Below are 20,237 nucleotides of genomic sequence, written 5' to 3'. Positions count from 1 at the left end.
GTTAATTTTATTATATAATGAAATCAATGGATCTTCTTTTGTATTTTCATGTGTCAAAGTAAAAAACTATCTGCGCAAAGTGTATTTCTTAAAATTAGATCTAGGTCTAAATCCTTTCTATCTTTTCTCATGTCAACATTGTAGACATGGCCTAGATCCATAAAATACTATAGCTTTAATAGAGTCGGACAACTTTATTTTTTTTGAGGGTCTTAAGTTTGTTTTAGGGCTACAATACATACACTACGGTCTAAGTTGGTACCCAAGGAACAGTCCTGCCTAGTTTTATCAAGATTGGTCAAGCGGTTTTGATGTCTATAAGTAACATACATACATACATACACCACACATTCTACTTTATAATATAGATAAGGCATGTCTTCGAGTCCGAAGATTAGTGAGTGTTAATACTTGATGTATGTGAGATAAAGCCTTTAGTCATTGTGAGTTATGCGTCTCTTGTTGTGAACAAGTAGTTCTGCCCAAAATGGCGAGCAGCGATGAATGAATAAAAGTGTTCGGCCCAATAATGACATAGTTGCCTTGATTCTTCAATACGTACTTAACAGTGAGGAATGCAGTATTTCCCATGGCTGCGCAGCCCCAGCTGTGACCTACATATTTTGCCACATCAACAGACATAAATGTACTTAATAATAACAAATGTCTAAGACAGTGATTCCCAAAGTGGTCTATATAGACCCCCAGGGGTCTACGAAGACTTCCAAGAGGTCTACGAAAGTGAAAAAGTAAATTGGGGGTCTATGAGCTATCCATGGGGGTCTATGACTTTAATTTTCACACCCCATTAATGTAACTATTTCAAACACTTATAAATGATTTGTACCTTAGTTATATATATAATTCATTATCATAAATTCAAAAGTAAAATAGTCATATATAATTAAAATACTAATCTAAATAGTTAATTTTGTCTACATGTAAGAAATGTTTAACAAAAAGAAATCTTGATTTTAAAGCGTTGATTATTTATTTCCTTGTTAAATAAGCGGTTGTCTATAATAAGTGTCTTTATATGAAATCAATTAAACTTGAGCATTATTTGAGACTGTGCCACCCTGATAAAAAGAGAAAAGTGAGAAAAAAATGTCAGAATAGATCCACAAAATCTTTCTTCAACATCATATAGAAAAGATGGTGGTTTGTGAGCGTCTTACAAGATCTCTATACCTATAGCCAAATACGGAAAACACTGTAGACAAAACATTGATTTTACCAGTCCTTGAAGTAGTTTTAAAAACTGTTTTACACAAACCTTCATCTGATATTATGAAACGAATTTCTTTGAGTAACACTACAGTTCAAGGGCACATCGGTGGGATGAGCATTAAAGCTGCAAACTACCTAATGGTCTTCAGCTCCATAGTTTTCCCCAGGGCTGACCCACGAAACCTTTCCCATGTTTAGGTGTATAGCTGCAAAGCAGCAGAGGTTTGAATTCTATTTGCCTTTGGCTAGGTGGGCTGCAAGCCAAGGCTAATGAGTCACTCCTGCCCGAAGCTTACTGGTTTAGGCGCCAGCAACTCGCCTTTGCCTCTTCTCCTGTTAGTGAAAACAGCTCCGCAGGACTAATATTTGAGTCAAATGTGAAAGCTCAAGAAATACACGAGAAACAGCTCTTTGCGAACTTTTACAATAATACATAAGGCTAATTAATTAGTTTGTACACTGCAGTTAGAAATTAGTTTAAAAAATTAGTTTATGAATGTGCAAAAATGCAATATAAGTTAAGCAGGGGGTCTACCGAAAATCAGAAAACATGGCAAGGGGTCTACGAGACAAAAAAGTTTGGGAACCACTGGTCTAAGAGATTAGGCCTCTTATCATCACAGAGATTTTCAGCAAACTAATTTGTGGTCAAGCAAAAAAAACAACATCATTTTTCCTTTCTTTAAATGTCTTTTTTGTTGTTAATCTAGATTATTATTTTTTTTTAAAGTTAACTAACTCTTCAAATAGAGAGTATAGTAGAATAGATTTACTTTTAGAGGATAATATGTGGGACTCAAATTTGATCCTGGTGGAGAATGGAATTTTTATCCCACTTTGAAGTTCTTGACTAATTTTCTTTATTTAACCCACTTCTTAATGCACTCTGGTCTCAGCATGGACATTATATCATTAACTCCCCATTACATGTCAAGAGAGTGTCAACTTGTGTGTGCTGATTGGCGATCAAAAGAAAAGATCAATACATAAAACCTGAAATTCTGTTGTTTTTTTTTCCAGCCTGACCTTCTCAGCTGACTCGCAGTATCTGTTGGCATCCTGTAGTGATGGAACTGTCACCTTGTGGGATAAAGATGTAAAAGCTTTGAGGGAACATTCAGAAAAATTTATTCCTGTGATCATGAACTCAATAGACATTTGAAAAGCTTTTTTTTTTTTTTACCTTCTTCAAGGCAGCATTATGTTGTTATATTGGACTAATCAATGAGAAATTGAATTTTTGTAACCATAAAATATTCTGACTGACTGTACGGATAAGGCTTTGATTTAGTCATTTTAATCAGATATCTCTGAATCATTTATACAAGTTGAACAAAAAATGATATACAAACACAACAGCAACTAGAGGTTGCATAAAACTGGATGTAACAATTTTGTGATTATATTTAGCCATGTAATATTTTGGGACAGTGTTTTCCAATCTTTGAGACAGAACCCCATTTTATAAATTGAAAGTAACATCATATCCCCTTGTCGTAAAAAAACAACACAAGTATAAATAAAACTATATAGGAACCTGTAATGAACTTATATTTGTATATCTGTGACTACTGGAAAGTAAACCTCTCTCTTGGAGAACCAATGAGAATTTAGTATTTGAATTGAGAGCAATGTTGTCTGAATAGTGGATGAAATGTAGTGAATCATATTAGTTGATGTGTACACAGATAGGAGTGGGAGAACATTGTTGCTGTTCTAAACATCTCCAAGAGTGTGACTGACAACAAATAAAAAGATTCACTCGATACTGAAGTTATCTATTGCTCAATGAAGACACTATTTCAAAATCTGCTTCATTTGGTCTTTATCTTAAGGCAGTATTAATGATTATTAATAATTGATTCATAGTAATTCATTAGTATTACTTATGATATTGAGAACAAAAACAAAAAATTTTTTAAAAATTATTTTTTGATATTTGTATACATAAAATCTTTCTATATATATTTATTTACTTATATAACTTCATTTGTCCTGATTTTTACTAGAAAGTTTGCATGAATAAAGGCGATTACATTATTTAATGTATGCATGTAACACTTGCTATAAAAATAAGAGAAATCTTTGTATTATTTTTATAACTTTGATATTATTTAACTTAAAATCACAATGACACTTTTGTCCAGAGTTTAATTTATAGAATTGACCTTTGAACTTTGATCAAAATAGAAAGTAACAGTTTGTAAATAGAGTGTTCATAATTAATTTCCTTTTTGTTTTGTATGTTTAATATTTATTTACACTTTTTATTGTTTAAAAAAGGTGAATTGAAATATTTATTGTGTATAATATCATTTAAGACTAAATACATTTTGAACTCATGCTGAATGAAGACATGCATGTTTGATTGGTCTGCTTACTTTCAGAGGGAGAGGGGACAAAGAGGAAGAGTCAAGAATCCGTTAATATTGCTTTGTGCAAGGGAACAAAGAAAATGTTCATTAAAAGGCAGGGGGTGGCACTTATCCTGTCAGCAAATTAATATGCTTTAACAATTGTTTTCAGCTAAGTCACTTCTCTTTTCAGGAGAGAGAAAACATACTACTTCATTTATAGTAATCCATACAAACATATGTTTCATAATTCAACCATTCTATTTTTATTACATTATAGTAGTATATATATATATATATCTTCTTCATTAAATTTGGTATGAGAGGTTCTAACTCTCACAATAAAAAGCCAAAGTGGAGTGATTGATGTGTGTGTGTGTGTGCATACTGTTAAAACAATTCTTGGAACAAGTTTCATGACAAAATCTTTTTCTAGAAACCTTTTATTTATTAAACATTTGAATATCTCACTTCAAACATTTCATTACATCTTTTAAATCTTAATTATTTCCTTTAGTATCTCATGATACCTCCCACTATTTATTATCTCGCCTTACATCCTATACCTTATTTCCTCGTCTTCTACATGCTGGATTACCAAGTGATATTTTCAAAACAAGAAAGTGAACATTTATATATTTATCCCATGATCAAAATACACTAATACATTTTATACTCATTTATAGTGAAATGTACATGATAGTGATTAGGAAAGATCAAATTTACAACAAAATATTTGTTTATATATGGTAAGTCATTTTTAATTTTTTTCTCTAAGGTCACGTAGATTATTTCATTTTTGTTTTATTGAAAAATTTTTTTAATGTATCTTTTGAAAAGTTTCTGTATTATTTGAAGCAAATGCAAAGAAAAATTGTATGTATAAATATTGAATGAATGTTTTTCTTATTTTCTTGTGTTTAGTCAATGTTGTGAAATGGAGAAGACAGATTTGTTTCTAGTTGCTGTATTGGCTCAGTTTGTCTTTTAGATTTAGAATGATCCATGAAAAGTTTAACATTTATTTAGAAATGCCAGATTGTGTTCATGTGCAGTCAAAATGTTAACCTTATCAAATTACTCATTGATAAGTCTTGGATACATTGATAACTATGTTCATCGATAATGTCTGACATACATTGATAACTATGTTCATTGATAATGTCTGTCATACATTGATAACTATGTTCATTGATAATGTCTGCCATACATTGATAACTATTTTCATTGATTGTTTGTTGATAATGTTTCACTTATTTTTAAAAAATGTGATTTCCAGATTTTTTTTATATTTAAGGCCATATTGTAATAAATTGTTATTAAAAATGCAAGCCAATTAGGCAATAAACTCAAGTGATCAAAGCATTTTTGTATACACAGTATTATGAGAAATTTGAATACACTTGTTTCTGTTGTTGTTTATGAATAAAAATCAAATTCTCAAAACAAAACAAAAAAAAAAAAAAAATTCTAGATCCATTAGGATGCCCGGAGACTTGATTGCAAAAATTTTTTTTATCTAGTTCAAATAAAAACCCAACATAATCAGAATTTATTCTATGCTAAAACCTCTATTCCAGACTGTTTATTGTTTATTAAATTTCAAACTTTAGAAATCACTTAGTTTGCTGCATTAAAGGTTGTGAACTTGTTTTCATGAATTTCACGCTGCAATAAAATATTGAAATATTTATTGTTCAAGCTTTTTTGGGGGAGAAAATGATTTCATAAACTACAGCCTTAAAGATTTGCCTCAGTAATACAAGAATTGCACCTTGAAAAATCCTTTTAGTTATTTAAATATCTAGTTTTTTAATCTACAGTGCTTTATTTGAAAGTATTTAGTCAGTAATATGTTATTCTAGTCATTTATATATAGATTTAGTCATTCATGTGTATTACATTAGTGAATCTTGTTCGGAAAACTGTACAAATGTGTAGGTTACTTTGGTGGCTTATTAATAACGACTTTTATATTTAGAAACATGTAAAACTTATATATGTATACCGCAGCGTATTGGGGGGGGGGCACAATGCTCTGGGAGAGCCACCCTCAGGGGTGCCACACGCAACCTATATTTCTATGTGATGTTCATGGAAAAGAGGGGGGGTGGATAATGTACATTGCTCTGGTTCCACATTTTCATCACTCTGCCTCTGTATGTATATATAGAGTACAGATAGATAGATTTTTACAAGTCATGCATAAACTTTAGATAAAGAATTATTCCTTGAGGTCCATATTTTGTATTTTTTTGTATTGTTCAAATTTGTTATATTAACATGCTTGTATTATATTAATTATAAGATTTAGAAATATCATTTCATGGACCGTTGTGTTTAAGACAGTAGAGCAGAAAGCTGAGAGATGAATTGTTCTAATGTCCTGATAATCAAAGTTAAAATATCAAAACAAAACAATCTACTTATCAAAATTAAATGGGCATGGTAAATAGTTGGTAGAGCATTTAAATAAGGACTTTACCTAGCTTTAAGACACTGTTAAATGTTCAAAGTACTTGAGATCAGTTGTCATCCTTTGCTTGATGTAATGTTAGAGCTTTTTTTTAGAGTCAAAACTTAATGTTCATCATGTCAAGACTTTGTTTTGGGGGATTTGTTATGACCTTTCACCCCACCTAGTTCAATGTAGCATCAGCCAGGGGGAAGGGGGCGGGGAGGAATGAATTACCCTGAACATATTTGCATGTTACATCCTTATTCTGTGTTGACCAAGAAGAAAGAGCTTTATCATTGCCCTACAAGATTGTTTAATTTGTGATTGTTCTTTGGATTGTGACAGTAATGATTGTGATGATTTCTTGCTCAAATGTCAATTTTGTTTAATTGTCAAAATATTGACAACTTTTATGAAGTAGACTTAATTAATGACAACTATTTAAATCAATGTGAAATTGTTGTTTATTTTGTAAATAAAAAAATTAATTGAAAAAAAAACGTGTTTGGCTCAGAATTTCTAAATAAGTTTCAAATATAAATCAATCAATCAAAAGGTTTACTGTCTGTAGAATTGAATAGAAAATATCATCTAAGTCAGTGTGGAGCCCATGAGTGATAAACTGACACATCATTTATCTCTCTATTCCTTTACTTGACTGATTCATCCTTAATCTTTATTTCTTTGTTTGGCTGCTTCATCATTAATCTCTCTATTCTTTTACTTGGCTGATTCATCATTTATCTTATCATCATATTCCTATGCTTAGATGATTCATCATTTATCTCTATTCCTTCACTTGGCTGCTTCATCATTTATCTATTCCTTTACTTGGCTGATTCATCATTTATCTCTATTTCTTTGTTTGGCTGGTTCATCATTTATCTCATCATCATATTCCTATGCTTAGATGATTCATCATTTATTTCTATTCCTTCACTTGGCTGGTTCATCATTTATATATTCCTTTATTTGGTGTGATTCATCATTTATCTCCATTTCTTTGTTTGGCTGCTTCATCATTTATCTCTCTATTCCTTTGCTTGGATGATTCATATTTATCTCTCTATTCTGTTACTTGGGTGATTAATCTTTTATCTCTCTGTTCCTTTACTTAGCTGATTCGTGGTTTATCTCTATTCCTTTGTTTGAATGATTCATCATTCATCTCTTCTTTGACTTGGCTGATTCATCATTTATCTCGATTCCTTTACTAAGCTGCTTCGTTCACACCTAGAAACACATCGACGAATACAAAAACTCTCTTATTTTGAAAATAAATATTGATAAGGAAATGTTACGTTTTCATGGATTGGCTTCAAAACGGATTTTTGCAACAGAGTAAAAGAAACAAACGAAATAAAATATATAAACAACCAAAAAGTGTATGTGGAAGACTTTGGAAACATTGTTCTGTCTGTGGAGTTATACTCACTGGCGGATCCAGGGGGGGGGGCGGTAGGGGCGATCGCCACCCTCCACTTGGCCGACCCCCCCCCTCCCGTAGAATTTTAGTATAGAATTTACACAATTTGTATACGAATTTATTACTTATGTTAATAATATATACTAATTATTTATATTTCAACCTATTTTTAGATTATTTCGCCCCCCCCTCTAGTATGTTGGCCGATTTGGTGGGGTCGGAAGGGAGCGATGGTATCAATCCCGCCCCCCCCATACACTTTCGAGTGGGGGGGGGGCGGTCCAATTTATTTCTAGAAATCACAGCTTGCTAACAGAATCAATTAAATATCTATATGATTAAAACTTGTTATTGATATTGCCGATGGGGGGGGGGCGAATACCTCTACTGCCCTTCCCACCTAAACCCTTTGAGTGGAGGGGGGGGGCGGTCCTACTTTTATGGAGAAATCATAGTTTGTGAACAACATTAATTCAATTAATATATAAATTTTATATTATGTCAATCCCTTTCTCGTATCTTGCCGATTCGGTGAGGTTGGGGGGAGGGCGATTGCATGTACTGTCCACCCCACTCTAGCCCTCTGAGTGGGGGGAGCGGTCCTATTTTTATGGAAAATCATAGTTTGTGAACAAAATTAGTTGAGTCGCCCCACCCCTATTCTTAAATGCCTAATGCAATCTTTACAGAAATTATTAAAGGAGAGAGGATTAATCGTTTTAACTCTACCGCCCCTCCCATTTCCAGACAGAGTTTATGTAATTTCACATTAATTTATAATAATCATTTTAAGAAAGTTAGAATTCAATCGAAATTTTTCAGTATAAGAGTCACGATTGAGATGAGTTTTAAACCCAAATAAATAGTTCATAGTCCCTTTTCCCAACCTTTACTCAATTTGATATTTTGCTAGTTAAATACATTTGGGACTATAGCTCACAATTTATACTTCAATTTTATGGAATATTATTTTTTCGGCGTCGATCCTCAAAGCCAAAATCTAAATATGTGGGTTATCTTATCTTTTCATGGAAAAAAATCAGTTTTGTTTGCAATGTTTTAAGGGCCTATAAATTCATATTAGAATACTTTTCAAGTACAACATTATTTGAAAAGTCCTTTTTTAATAGTATGAACAATGAGCCTTTGGTCAGGAGAGGGCGTTTCATCTGTGAAGAATGCAAGAAATTTTTTTGGGCGTCGGAACCTCACTGATGAATAATGAGCTGTAGATGTCAGGAGAACACGTTTCTGCAGTAAAGAATGCAAAAAAACGCTTTTGGCGTCGGGGCGAACTCTATTGATGAATAATGAGCAGTAGATGTCATGAGAATGCGTTTCTGCATTGAAGAATGCAAAAAAACGCTTTTGGCGTCGGGGCTTCGCCCCGAACTCTATTGATGAATAATGAGCAGAATGCAAGAACACGCTTTTGGCGTCGGGGCTTCGCCCCGAACTCTATTGATGAATAATGATCAGTAGATGTCAGGAGAATGCGTTTCTGCATTGAAGAATGCAAGAAAACGCTTTTGGCGAGCCCCACTAGGAAACCTTATAGCGCTGCTCCAGTTGTTTTGTTTTTCGCCGGATGTTGAGAAATCCTGCTTTTTTTATTCTCATATATATATATATATATATATATATATATATATATATATATATATATATATATATGTGTGTGTGTGTGTGTGTGTGTGTGTGTGTGTGTGAGCTGTACGCACGTTTATGCATAGGGTTATGGTTTACTGGACGTTAGGGTTAGGGTTTGGAAAAAAATCGCCCCCCCCCCACTCCAAAGTTCTGGATCCGCCAGTGGTTATACTATATTACAGAACTTTCTATCCTTATTTTATTTAGAGTACACATTTCTTTTTTCATTTATCTCTTTCTAAAATATTTTTAAAAATATAATAACTTAGTTTCAGTGTAGAATCTTGTTTATTTCTTCTCTAGATGAGTCTACGTGTATGTGTCAGGAGTAAATAGACGAGTGTATGTGTCAGGAGTAAATAGACGAGTGTATGTGTCAGGAGTAAATAGACGAGTGTATGTGTCAGGAGTAAATAGACGAGTCTACGTGTATGTGTCAGGAGTAAATAGACGAGTGTATGTGTCAAGAGTGAATAGACGAGTCTACGTGTATGTGTCAGGAGTAAATAGACGAGTGTATGTGTCGGGAGTAAATAGACGAGTCTACGTGTATGTGTCAGGAGTAAATAGACAAGTCTACGTGTATGTGTCAGGAGTAAATAGACGAGTCTACGTGTATGTGTCAGGAGTAAATAGACGAGTCTACGTGTATGTGTCAGGAGTAAATAGACGAGTCTACGTGTATCTGTCAGGAGTAAATAGACAAGTCTACGTGTATGTGTCAGGAGTAAATAGACGAGTGTATGTGTCAGGAGTAAATAGACGAGTCTACGTGTATGTGTCAGGAGTGAATAGACGAGTGTATGTGTCAGAAGTAAATAGACGAGTCTACGTGTATGTGTCAGGAGTAAATAGACGAGTCTACGTGTATGTGTCAGGAGTAAATAGACGAGTCTACGTGTATGTTTCAGGAGTAAATAGACGAGTCTACGTGTATGTGTCAGGAGTAAATAGACAAGTCTACGTGTATGTGTCAAGAGTGAATAGATGGGAAAACATTACATTTTTACACACTTTGGGGCGTATATATTCCAACAATAGAGGTGACGGCAATTGTTTTACAAAGCTTATATTAACTCACTGTGTGTGTCTGTCTGTCAGGCCAAAAGTTTGTACACGTTATTTTTCAGATACCCAATCTCGGATAAAACTGAAATTTTGCTTAATTATTTCTTTTACCTGACAAGTCAAGAATCGATTTAAAAAAATACCCTATTGGAAATAAATTGTTTTGCTTGGTATCTCATACAAGGGAAAGACTTTTCGCTAGCAGAGTGGTTACAGCTTGGGATGCTTGAGAAGGCTTGAGCCCACAACTTCCTATTCAGGTCGTTCTCTTGTGTTGTTTTTTTCTTATTTTTATAAATATACACTTATCCCCCTTTCTAACGGGTCCAGACTAGTGATAGGATCATAGCATATTGAGAACGCTAAAGGCATGTAATTGCGCTAAACAAAAACACTTGGTAAAAAAAATATTTCTAATCGCACAAATTTATTATTGTTAGTCTAGATCTATTACAAATTTAATTACATGACTCATCCAACTAATTGATACGCATTAATATAAGTTTTTTTTAAGTATTTTTTTTTTTCTTTTTATTTTCCTACTGTAGCCCTAAATAGTATACATTTTTAAAAGTGAACGCGCTGAGAAATCCTGGAAGGTAAAACAAAAAAGTTGGACTAATATTTGTTTTCGTTTATCCTTAAGGAGATAACAAAGTATTGCGATCTTTCAACATAAATGATAATTATATATTATGAGATATTAAAACGACACTACAAACGGATTTCAACTCAGAAACATTAGTTCTGTGGATGGAAAAAATACCCTTCTAATTATTGTCTAAAGTTAAGGCTAAATATAAGAATTATTTGTTTCCAGAGCCTCACCTTGGCCTTAAGTAAGACATGACAGCGATGCAGTGTCACAGAAAATTAAAACCTGTCTGTATATGTTTTCTTTATAAGGGCATTAATTAGGCTGGTTACATGCATCGATTAATAAATATGTATGGCTCTCTCTGTCTTGAAAGACAATGGATAAATATACAGTTGAATATTAAAGTAAAGTAAACTTCGGGCTGGGATAGCATTGTGTATAATTAGTAGAAACTACTTGTTGTTACGTGCCTATATAAATACTGCTCTTTGATACACTGACATTGGTCAAAGGTGAATAACTCTTACACATCTTTAACAACATTCTGTTGATGTATAACTGTAAGGTTGCTGTTTATAGAATTATATACACTGTATCGTAAAAGAAATGTTCTGTTTTTTATTTCTTTAAAGAGCGCTAAATCAAATTACTTAGCGGCTTAGCGGACGGTATTGCATAAAACATAAGACAAAAGACGTTCTCAGGACAGTATTTCTAAAGAACTGATAGTAGACTCCATAAGCAAGTATCCTTATGCGTCAGTATCGAAATGGCGAGTCTTAAAACAAACAAGACAATGACACTATCAGGTTCAGAAGTTGAAGATTATCAAGACATTTTATCTGAATCTGCGGCAAATGTTATCTCAGAAGTTCTAATTGGCTCTATCGAGACTTTGAGCGTCTTTGGAATCTGTATCAACGTGATCAACCTTATGATATTCTACCAACAGGGTTTCAAGTCTGCCACAAACATCGCCCTGTTCGCTCTCTCTTTTGCAGACATGTTTAACCTCGTGATTGTGGAAGTGGGGCTGCTGTTTTACAATCCTTTCATCGTCCGTTCTTTCCCCTACCCGGTAGATTGCACTGAACTCGCCAATCTGGCGGCCACACCGCACCCCGCCTTAGCTCGGTTCAGGTCATGGATCTATGTGTTCTTGACCGCAGAAAGATGTATTTGTATATTCGTGCCTTTAACAGTCAAACGATTGGTCACGCCGGCCAGGGCTGGGGCTGTAATGGTGGCTATCTACGTGCTGAACGTGTCCGTCGCTGTTCCGTTCTGGCTGGACATGTACGTAGACTGGAAGTACTACCCCAACTTAAACCAGACGATGCTAGGAGTTATGTTTCGGTATGACAGGACCTACATCCGAGGGCCAGTGCACGTCACTTTCGCCGTCATCATGTTCACAACGTTCCCATTGGTGGTTCTCTTTACAGCTGTGCTCATATGGAAACTCCAAAGGATGTCGCTTTGGAGGAAGGAGTCCACCACGGCTGACCGATCCGACTTTTTGGCCAAGAGAGACAGAGCGGTCATCAAGATGGTGGTTATTATCGCGTTGGTTTGAATCATTTCTCTGTCCCCCCTCTGTGGTCTTCTTTGTGTGGACCTCTCTTGCTCTGTATTACGCGACTGGTCAGCATCATCAGTCGGTCACCGTGTTTAGTTGGTTTGCGTATCTCCTTGATGTGGAGAATTCCTGCGTCAATATAATTATTTATTTCAATATGAGTTCCAACTATAGGCAGACTTTCATTAAAACGTTTTGGTTATCTAGAGCTAAACAGCAAATAGATCAGTAAGCCTGTAGCTAAACAGCAAATAGATCAGTAAGTCTGTAGCAAAACAGCAAATAGATCAGTAAGCCTGTAGCTAAACAGCAAATAGATTAGTAAGCCTGTAGCAAAACAGCAAATAGATCAGTAAGCCTGTAGCAAAACAGCAAATAGATCAGTAAGCCTGTAGCTAAACAGCAAATAGATCAGTAAGTCTGTAGCAAAACAGCAAATAGATCAGTAAGCCTGTAGCTAAACAGCAAATAGATTAGTAAGCCTGTAGCTAAACAGCAAATAGATCAGTAAGCCTGTAGCTAAACAGCAAATAGATTAGTAAGCCTGTAGCTAAACAGCAAATAGATCAGTAAGTCTGTAGCAAAACAGCAAATAGATCAGTAAGCCTGTAGCTAAACAGCAAATAGATCAGTAAGCCTGTAGCAAAACAGCAAATAGATCAGTAAGCCTGTAGCTAAACAGCTAATAGATCAGTAAGCCTATAGATCTATATATCATTAAACAATATTATACAATTAAATAAGACTAGCATGACACACCGGATACGCCCGTTTATTTGCTCCCTGGCTTTATATTCTTTATTATGGCCGAAAATCCCACCTTCCAATAAACGGGACGCATTTTAACGATCCCCTTAACAAACTCTTTAGCCCGTGAATGACTGTATCTGTAAGATTGAACTGAAACGGCTCGCTCCATTACTCCTCACTTCATCTTATTCTCTCTCTCTCTCTCTCTCTCTCATCCATTTTTTTCCCTCTGCGTCGTAATGTTCTCTAATATAGACTTTTGACATGAATCGAAGATCAAATGTGAAGCTCTAAGTATTGCACTGAAAGAAAGTAGTTATCATCAAGTGAGAGCGGCACGTGACCTCCGTGCACTTAGACGCAATAAGAGACGCCACATTGAGCTTACAACTGGTCCTAGTTTTACAAGGCTTATAACAACACACCCTATCTGTCTGTTTAGTACAGAGCCTGTAGTAGCTTACACCTTATTTCTCAAGTTCATAATGTTTGTGTTTCACTCAATTAAAACAAATCTAGAGAGGTTTATTTTTTTTTTCTCCCACACTACGTATTAACTCACTATAGTTTGCTACAGTCATCAGTGCTGACCTACTTCACAACACTGTCACATGAAAGCCGCCCCCTCCCCCTTTTTGCTTTAAACTCACTGGAATTGCAAAACTCGCTTGATTGACACGTCTTAGTGTCAGGGGCGGACTGGCTATATGGGCATTTGGGCAAATGCCCGGTGGGCCGGTAGGGCCACTGAAATGGCCTGATCGAAGCCACTATGGCACATTTGAAATTGTTAAAGGTTTTATTATATTATTATTATTATTATTTGTATAAAAGGCCCTCTGAGCGTCGTGTTTAAACAAATCTTTCACAGACATTGCAGTGTAATACTTTTTTAATCGAACACATTTTCGGAAAATAAAATGTAGAATGTTGACAGTTCTACTAGTAGGTTTCATCCTTTTAGGGCCTACATAATTGCTGATTTGTAAAGACGCTATATTGCTTATTAAGATATAGAGTTCACTGTATGCATGCATATCGATACATTATCAAACTTAACAATGATTTTTAAGGACCGATACACCTAGAAATGGATGCCCATCACATTATAGAGAATTTGTTGGCCGAATTTTATAGAAATGCCCGGGCTGATTTTGACACCCAGTCCGCCCCTGCTTAGTGTATAATAAATACTACGTAGGCTGGGCGCGGTGGCTGAGCGGTAAAGCGCTTGGCGCTCGAATCATGTTGAACACTGGGATTTTTAATTTCGGGATCTTTGGGCGCCTCTGAGTTCAGCCAGCTCTAATAGGTACCTGACACTACCCAGCTCTAATGGGTACCTGACACTAGTTGAGGAAAATTAAAGGCAGTTGGTCGTTGTGCTGGCCACATGACACCCTCGTTAGCCATAGGCCAGAGAAACAGATGACCTTTACATTATGTGGCCTATAGGCCACAAGGTCTGAAAGGGGAACTTTACTTTTACTACATAGGCTACATAAATCCATGGTGATAAATGTAACGATAAATGTAACTTAATCCCTTGGAAACCTATTCCCTCGGTAACAACATGCATGAAAAGCGTTGGCGCGTGTTTATTTTTGTCAACATCTAATGGTTGGCATTCAATTATAAATAAAAGATGGAAACGAAATCTGATCGTCTTCAGACATGGCACAATTTAGGTGAGACTAGGGTTAAGAGGGGGGAAACTGAACAATTCATTTACCTTTTTGTGTAGACTCGTAAAGACGAGTATTACGCGTGACTACGCAAACCCAATAAAGACCTACATATTTTGACACACCTGATACAGACAACGCCGTTGTCCATCTCAATAAAGTCTTAAGCTAATTAATTTATAAGTGTCTCTTTAAAAGAAAACGGGATTAATTTTACATCTTTCCCCCATCCTTTGCAAATTGAAGTGTTGATCTTGTCGCTTTTGTTAATAAGAGATATAAAAGCTTTGATTAAATAATTTTTAGTTATCACTGGCTGATTCAGCAAGATGTGCAACGTGGCTTTGAAAGACAGTTTCAAATAAAATAACTTTTTTTTATACTTGTGTCTGATTCATTTTTCTTAAGTTTGTAATTTTGTAATAGGTCTACTACAGACTCGAGTCACTGGTTTACTATGAATAAGAGAATAAGTTGATGTGTGTGCGTGCTCTGTGTATATATTTATTTAAGACTACGGCTGCCTTATTATCCTTATTGGAAATTTGATTACACCGACTCTCTGTTTCAATTATAACAACAACATCCCACATTAAATTGAACAAACACACAAACAGAAATGTTCATGTATTCATCGTTTTCAAGGTCCCTAGTAGGCGGTACAATGGAAACTAGGATTGTTCTATGTGAGAAACAGGATTCAATTAGACTCCCATTTCTGTGAATTATCTTTTTGTTTAGCTCATCGCAGCCTTTAGCTTTTGTTTCAAGATGAAATTACAAATGCATTCAAAAAAAGAAGCGGGTCTAAAATTATACTCTCGGTGACATTAATGTGTTGTAGATTTGCAAACATAGTGGGTCTAAAATTATACTCTCAGTGACATTGATGTGTTGTAGATTTGGAAACATAGTGGGTCTAAAATTATACTCTCGGTGACATTGATGTGTTATAGATTTGCAAACATAGTGGGTCTAAAATTATACTCTCGGTGACATTGATGTGTTGTAAATTTGGAAACATAAATGTTTACTTTTCTCTGTGTCTGTTTAAAAGTGCATGAAATCAGTGGGTCCTAGCAATCTTTTTTATAAAATAACATTTGTTTATTTATAAGATGCACATTATAAAATATCGAAAAAGACGTAGGACTAAGTGGAACATTCCTTAAGGTAAACAAAGTGCATTTTTAAATCAGATTATTGCCCTTTATTTTTATAAATACAATGAGTACGGGTATGCTATATTCAAGGTCTGTCTCTGAGTACTTTCCCCTTGATTTAGTGAGAGCAGAAAAAAGTACTGAACATTTTTGTGATTTTATAAATCTCTGAGTAATTTAGCTACGATGCAATATCGTCCAAATGATTTTTGTTTGCTTGTTTGAAAAGTTTTTGCCATCCCACCCCTTTACATAGACGTCCCTTAATCCTTATCTTAACAAGCGCGTCGAAAACTGATGAAATACCCATTGTGTACAAAGGTTTTAAATTCAATATTTACGCTGGGGGGGGGGGGGTATTTCTGTTTTGTTTAATTGTACGTTGAATTTAAAAGAGCTCCGCAGCAAAAATCTGGCTAAATGAAGAAGACATTAGATTCACTTTTATCATTGTCTGAAGGGTCCATATTGAAATTGTTTTATAAAGTTCTAGGGGGCAAAATTTGTAAGACAACTCTGCTATAATTTTATTTCCTTATTAATATGTGTTTTTTTACATTTCTAGTTTCTTTAATTTTGTAAAATGAAACTTTAAAATAAGTAATTTTTCAAAAATTTAAGTCACAATATCAATTTGGTTAAAAATTAGCATTCTAGATACTTTCTAAAACACATGAGTTAGAAATATGCTAGCAGAAAATATTCTAGTTAATGGTGCCCACGCGAGTTTAAAAAATGTATCTTAAGGAAGACAATTCGATTGTTACTAACATACCAAAGAAAGTTCTATGACTATATTGCATAAAATTGTTTACCTATTAATGTTCTGGAAATACTAAAAGATTACTAAGAAAAACAAAACTAGAAGTTAAAAAAAAGCATAAAACTTGATCCACTATTCAATGAGTAAATTTAATGCACTGTCCAGTGAAAGAAATGTAGTTGAAGAAGTATAAATTATCTGAAAATAATTGGACAGACTAGAAGTGGTATGGACATTTCAACTATTAACATTCATAAAAATTTAATTAAATTGGAATAAAGAAAATGACAAAAGGAAAATAATAATTGAGTGTTTTTTTTTTTTTTACTTAGTAACTCTACCACCATTTTGTGACAAGAGAAGTGCCAGATCATCGTACTTGTTTTGACTTAGAGTTGGCACCATTGAATCATCTGTTGTGTTGGACGGTAAGGGCGAAGATTTGGGAGATATCAAAGGAATCTTTTCAAAAACGATGGTTTCATCTTCACAGTTTGTCACTGTAATGATAACTTGACGTTCGTTTGGGCTGCCTAGCGGAGACGTTATCCTGTCCCCCATTCCACGCTTCCATGCTGGTGGAGTGCCTAGTGCTGGAACTGTGTGGCTGCTTGTCATGGGCGATGACACATGAAATGGGTTGGTGGAAGTCTCTGCTGGTGGGATGAGGAAAGCAGATTCCGTATCGCCACTTTCACCTTTCTTGGGAATAATTGGTTGAACGATGGGGAAATAGTTTGGCAATGAATTACAGGTTTCTTTTTTAACTTCAAGATTCTCTTTATTGGTGTCTGATGAAATAGAGCGACAAGACTTGTGAAGCTCTGCTGGAGAGGAGAGACATGTTTGTATGAACGCTGAGTGGTCTAATGATGTGGTTAAACGCATTTTCTCACCACCAAAGTCATTGTGCAAAGACTTGACTGCCATGGTAGGACTGGCGTAGCTACCAAAACCACTGCTGCCATAACTTTCCAGCTTAGACGCCATTTTTTCCATTTCAGCCTCAAACGTCTCGGTCACAGCTTTACTTCCAGAGTTACGTAACATCTTCGTTGTTCTCAGGGCTACCAGATACATCGACCTGTCAATGCACAAATATTGGAGGTCCGAGACTGCTCGGACTGAAAAGTCGGGCACATAATCCGCGGCTTTCACCACATTTAGTGATGACTGTCTCCTTACGAGATCGAGTGCGTCCACTCCAAAGTAGCTAAAAGGTCCACACTCAAACACCATATTTTCTCCGCAAGCTATAACCTCCACGTTGCCTTGAAGAATGAGCACGAATTTGTTAGAAGGGACGCCTTTCTGGTAGATGTAGTTCTTCTGTGTAACCTGATCTGTTGGTTTTAGGTTGACGACAATGTCTTTCTTTATCAGGTTCAGCAGCACGTGCTTTGCCACGTGATCTTCAGAAAATGGCTTCACGGATGTGCTTAAATACTGGAAAGCCACAAAGGCCAACTGTTTAGGCAATTTGTATCTTTGAACTTCAGCTCCAAGTATTTCGAATTCTGGCCTACTTCGTGCTCGAGGCACTCTTTGGCGGTTTTCTAGGATCACGTCTTTTTCGTCTATGATCTCCCGCTGAAGAATTTCTTCCAAGACATCTTCCAGAGTCACAATGCCAAGAGTCTCAAAATAAGGATCGTGATTGCCATTGTTGTGAAGCTTTTGTACCACAGCCATGTGGGAATCTCCTTTTAGAAACTCCTGGAGTATGGTATCCAGTTTGCAGTCGTGGTCGACGTAGAGAGGTCGATGGTCGTAAAATTTGCAGACAGTGCTGAGCGGAATGCAATCGTCGGGATCGATCAGAGCGAGATCCTTTGTGTTCAGCAAATATGTAATATTATTCTCCGAGTCGAAAACAGGGACACGGGTGTAACCATGCTTCATTATTTCTGTCATGGTCTCATAGTTGAGAGTTCTGTTTATGCCGAGCTTGAAGACATCGGCTATTTTGGTCATCACGTCTTTCACGTATTTGTTCGTCAACTGCATGGCGCCGGACATGATGTTAGCCTCGTTGTCTTGGAGAACTCGGCTGTCCGCCGTCATTTTGATGAGCTCCTGCAATTTATCCTTGCTGTAAACCTGGCCTATTTCCTCGCCCAAAATTTTATCCAGGATCAAGGAAATTGGGTAGGAAGCTGGAAAGGTGAGCGCCATGAAAAGGATCGTCAGCCAGTATGTGTTGGCGCCCACCGCCAGGCCGTGGCGTGAGCATATTGCTTGAGGCACAATCTCGCCGAAGATGACGATGCCAATGGTGGAGCTGATGAGGGAAATCAGCCCGTCGGTCATGTTGCTGAACAAGATCGTGAACGTGCTGTTGACAATAACATTGCCCAGCAGAAATGTACATAACAGAAAGTTACCTCGTTTTCGAAGTGGAGAAATCCTCTTGGCCCAATTTTTCTCCTTTTCCGAGCCCGCTTTGCTGATTATCTTCAACTCCGTCTGGTCCAAAGCGAGCAGTCCTAGGTTCAGCCCGCTAAAAAGTCCTGACAGCAACAGCAGGACACCGCAGCATAAAATCTGCAAGGCCAGCGGCATGTAGTAGCCACCAGAATCTTCTCTTTGTTTGGCGTTAAATGTCAACCAGCTCTCAACACCTTGATGGGTGTATTTGGTGGAGCTGTCGTTGTCGTCCTTGACACACATGTACAAGTACTCATCTTTACTGTCACTGTGTAATGTCAACTCCACCACGCCATTTAATCCATTGATTGTACTCACGTAAGATATTCTGGACGCTGGCCCGCCGTCACAGTCCGATACATGAGGCGTCAAGTACAGCATAGTGGAATTAGTCAGATCTGCACCTATCAATCGTATCTGTGCATCCGTGTCGTAATTAATAACAAGCAAACCTTCATTTCCAGTGTAGGAATTTTCATCCATGGAATAAATAGCCATTATCTTCTGCCCACAACATAAGTACACAAGACAGAGTACACTTAAATAGAAGACAGAATTTGGTCTCCACATTCTTGAAACCTGGCACGTTCAGCGTTGTAATAACTTTTATACTAACTTGGCTACACAGACCGGACACAGCACTGCGCCATGTGATGGTCTTTGCAGGTCCGGGGTAGTTTAAACCAGACAAGTGCACAACAAAAGGCTCTTATTCAAAATTACGGCCGTCCTGAGGAGGAAAACTGTAACACATTGGTCACGTGGTCACTAGGTCAAGGGAAGCTAGGCTTTGTCCAGCGTCTTGTTTAAGCTGGCCATGACTCCGAGGATGTAAATATTCTCAGTTGAATCAACAGTACTAACGAATTCTAGGTTCAGTAGGGCAAGGGGAGGGGATGAGCTCTCACTTTGTAAATGTTGTGTCTAGTTGTATCTATCCCAGCATTCAGCAGTTGGAGATCTAGTAATATTGGTACCTGTGTTTATCACTAAAAATAGATAATATTGGCCAATGACCAGTACATCAGGGTCGGCCTTAGGCATAGGCAAACTAGGCAGCTGCATAGTGCCTCCGATTGGTGGGGG

At 36.3% G+C, this 20,237-nt stretch overlaps 3 protein-coding genes across 10 annotated transcripts in view; 2 read left to right on the top strand and 1 right to left on the bottom strand.

Annotated features, from left to right (window-relative positions):
* LOC106069211 (lysosomal-trafficking regulator-like) overlaps positions 1–4,997 on the top strand; it is an 81,201-nt gene extending 76,204 nt beyond the window's left edge. For all 8 annotated transcript variants that reach the window (XM_056023889.1, XM_056023890.1, XM_056023885.1 and 5 more), the window contains one exon: positions 2,251–4,997. In XM_056023889.1, the coding sequence (XP_055879864.1) occupies positions 2,251–2,392 (142 nt within the window). In that variant the 3' untranslated portion in view covers positions 2,393–4,997. The remainder of the gene's footprint in view (positions 1–2,250) is intronic.
* Positions 4,998–11,553: 6,556 nt separating this feature from the next.
* Positions 11,554–12,360, top strand: LOC106069207 (uncharacterized). The gene has a single exon (XM_013228820.2). It carries the CDS (start codon positions 11,554–11,556, stop codon positions 12,358–12,360), a length of 807 nt encoding a protein of 268 aa, XP_013084274.2.
* Positions 12,361–16,932: 4,572 nt separating this feature from the next.
* Positions 16,933–19,874, bottom strand: LOC106069208 (metal transporter CNNM4-like). Its single transcript, XM_013228821.2, has one exon. The coding sequence runs from the start codon at positions 19,719–19,721 to the stop codon at positions 17,049–17,051; it is 2,673 nt and encodes an 890-aa protein (XP_013084275.2). The 5' UTR covers positions 19,722–19,874; the 3' UTR covers positions 16,933–17,048.
* Positions 19,875–20,237: the final 363 nt, after the last annotated feature.

This window comes from Biomphalaria glabrata, chromosome 3, assembly GCF_947242115.1.
Source record: "Biomphalaria glabrata chromosome 3, xgBioGlab47.1, whole genome shotgun sequence".
Classification (NCBI taxonomy): domain Eukaryota; kingdom Metazoa; phylum Mollusca; class Gastropoda; family Planorbidae; genus Biomphalaria; species Biomphalaria glabrata.
Note: the sequence above shows the minus strand (reverse complement) of the source record. Positions and strands in the feature narration are given on the sequence as shown.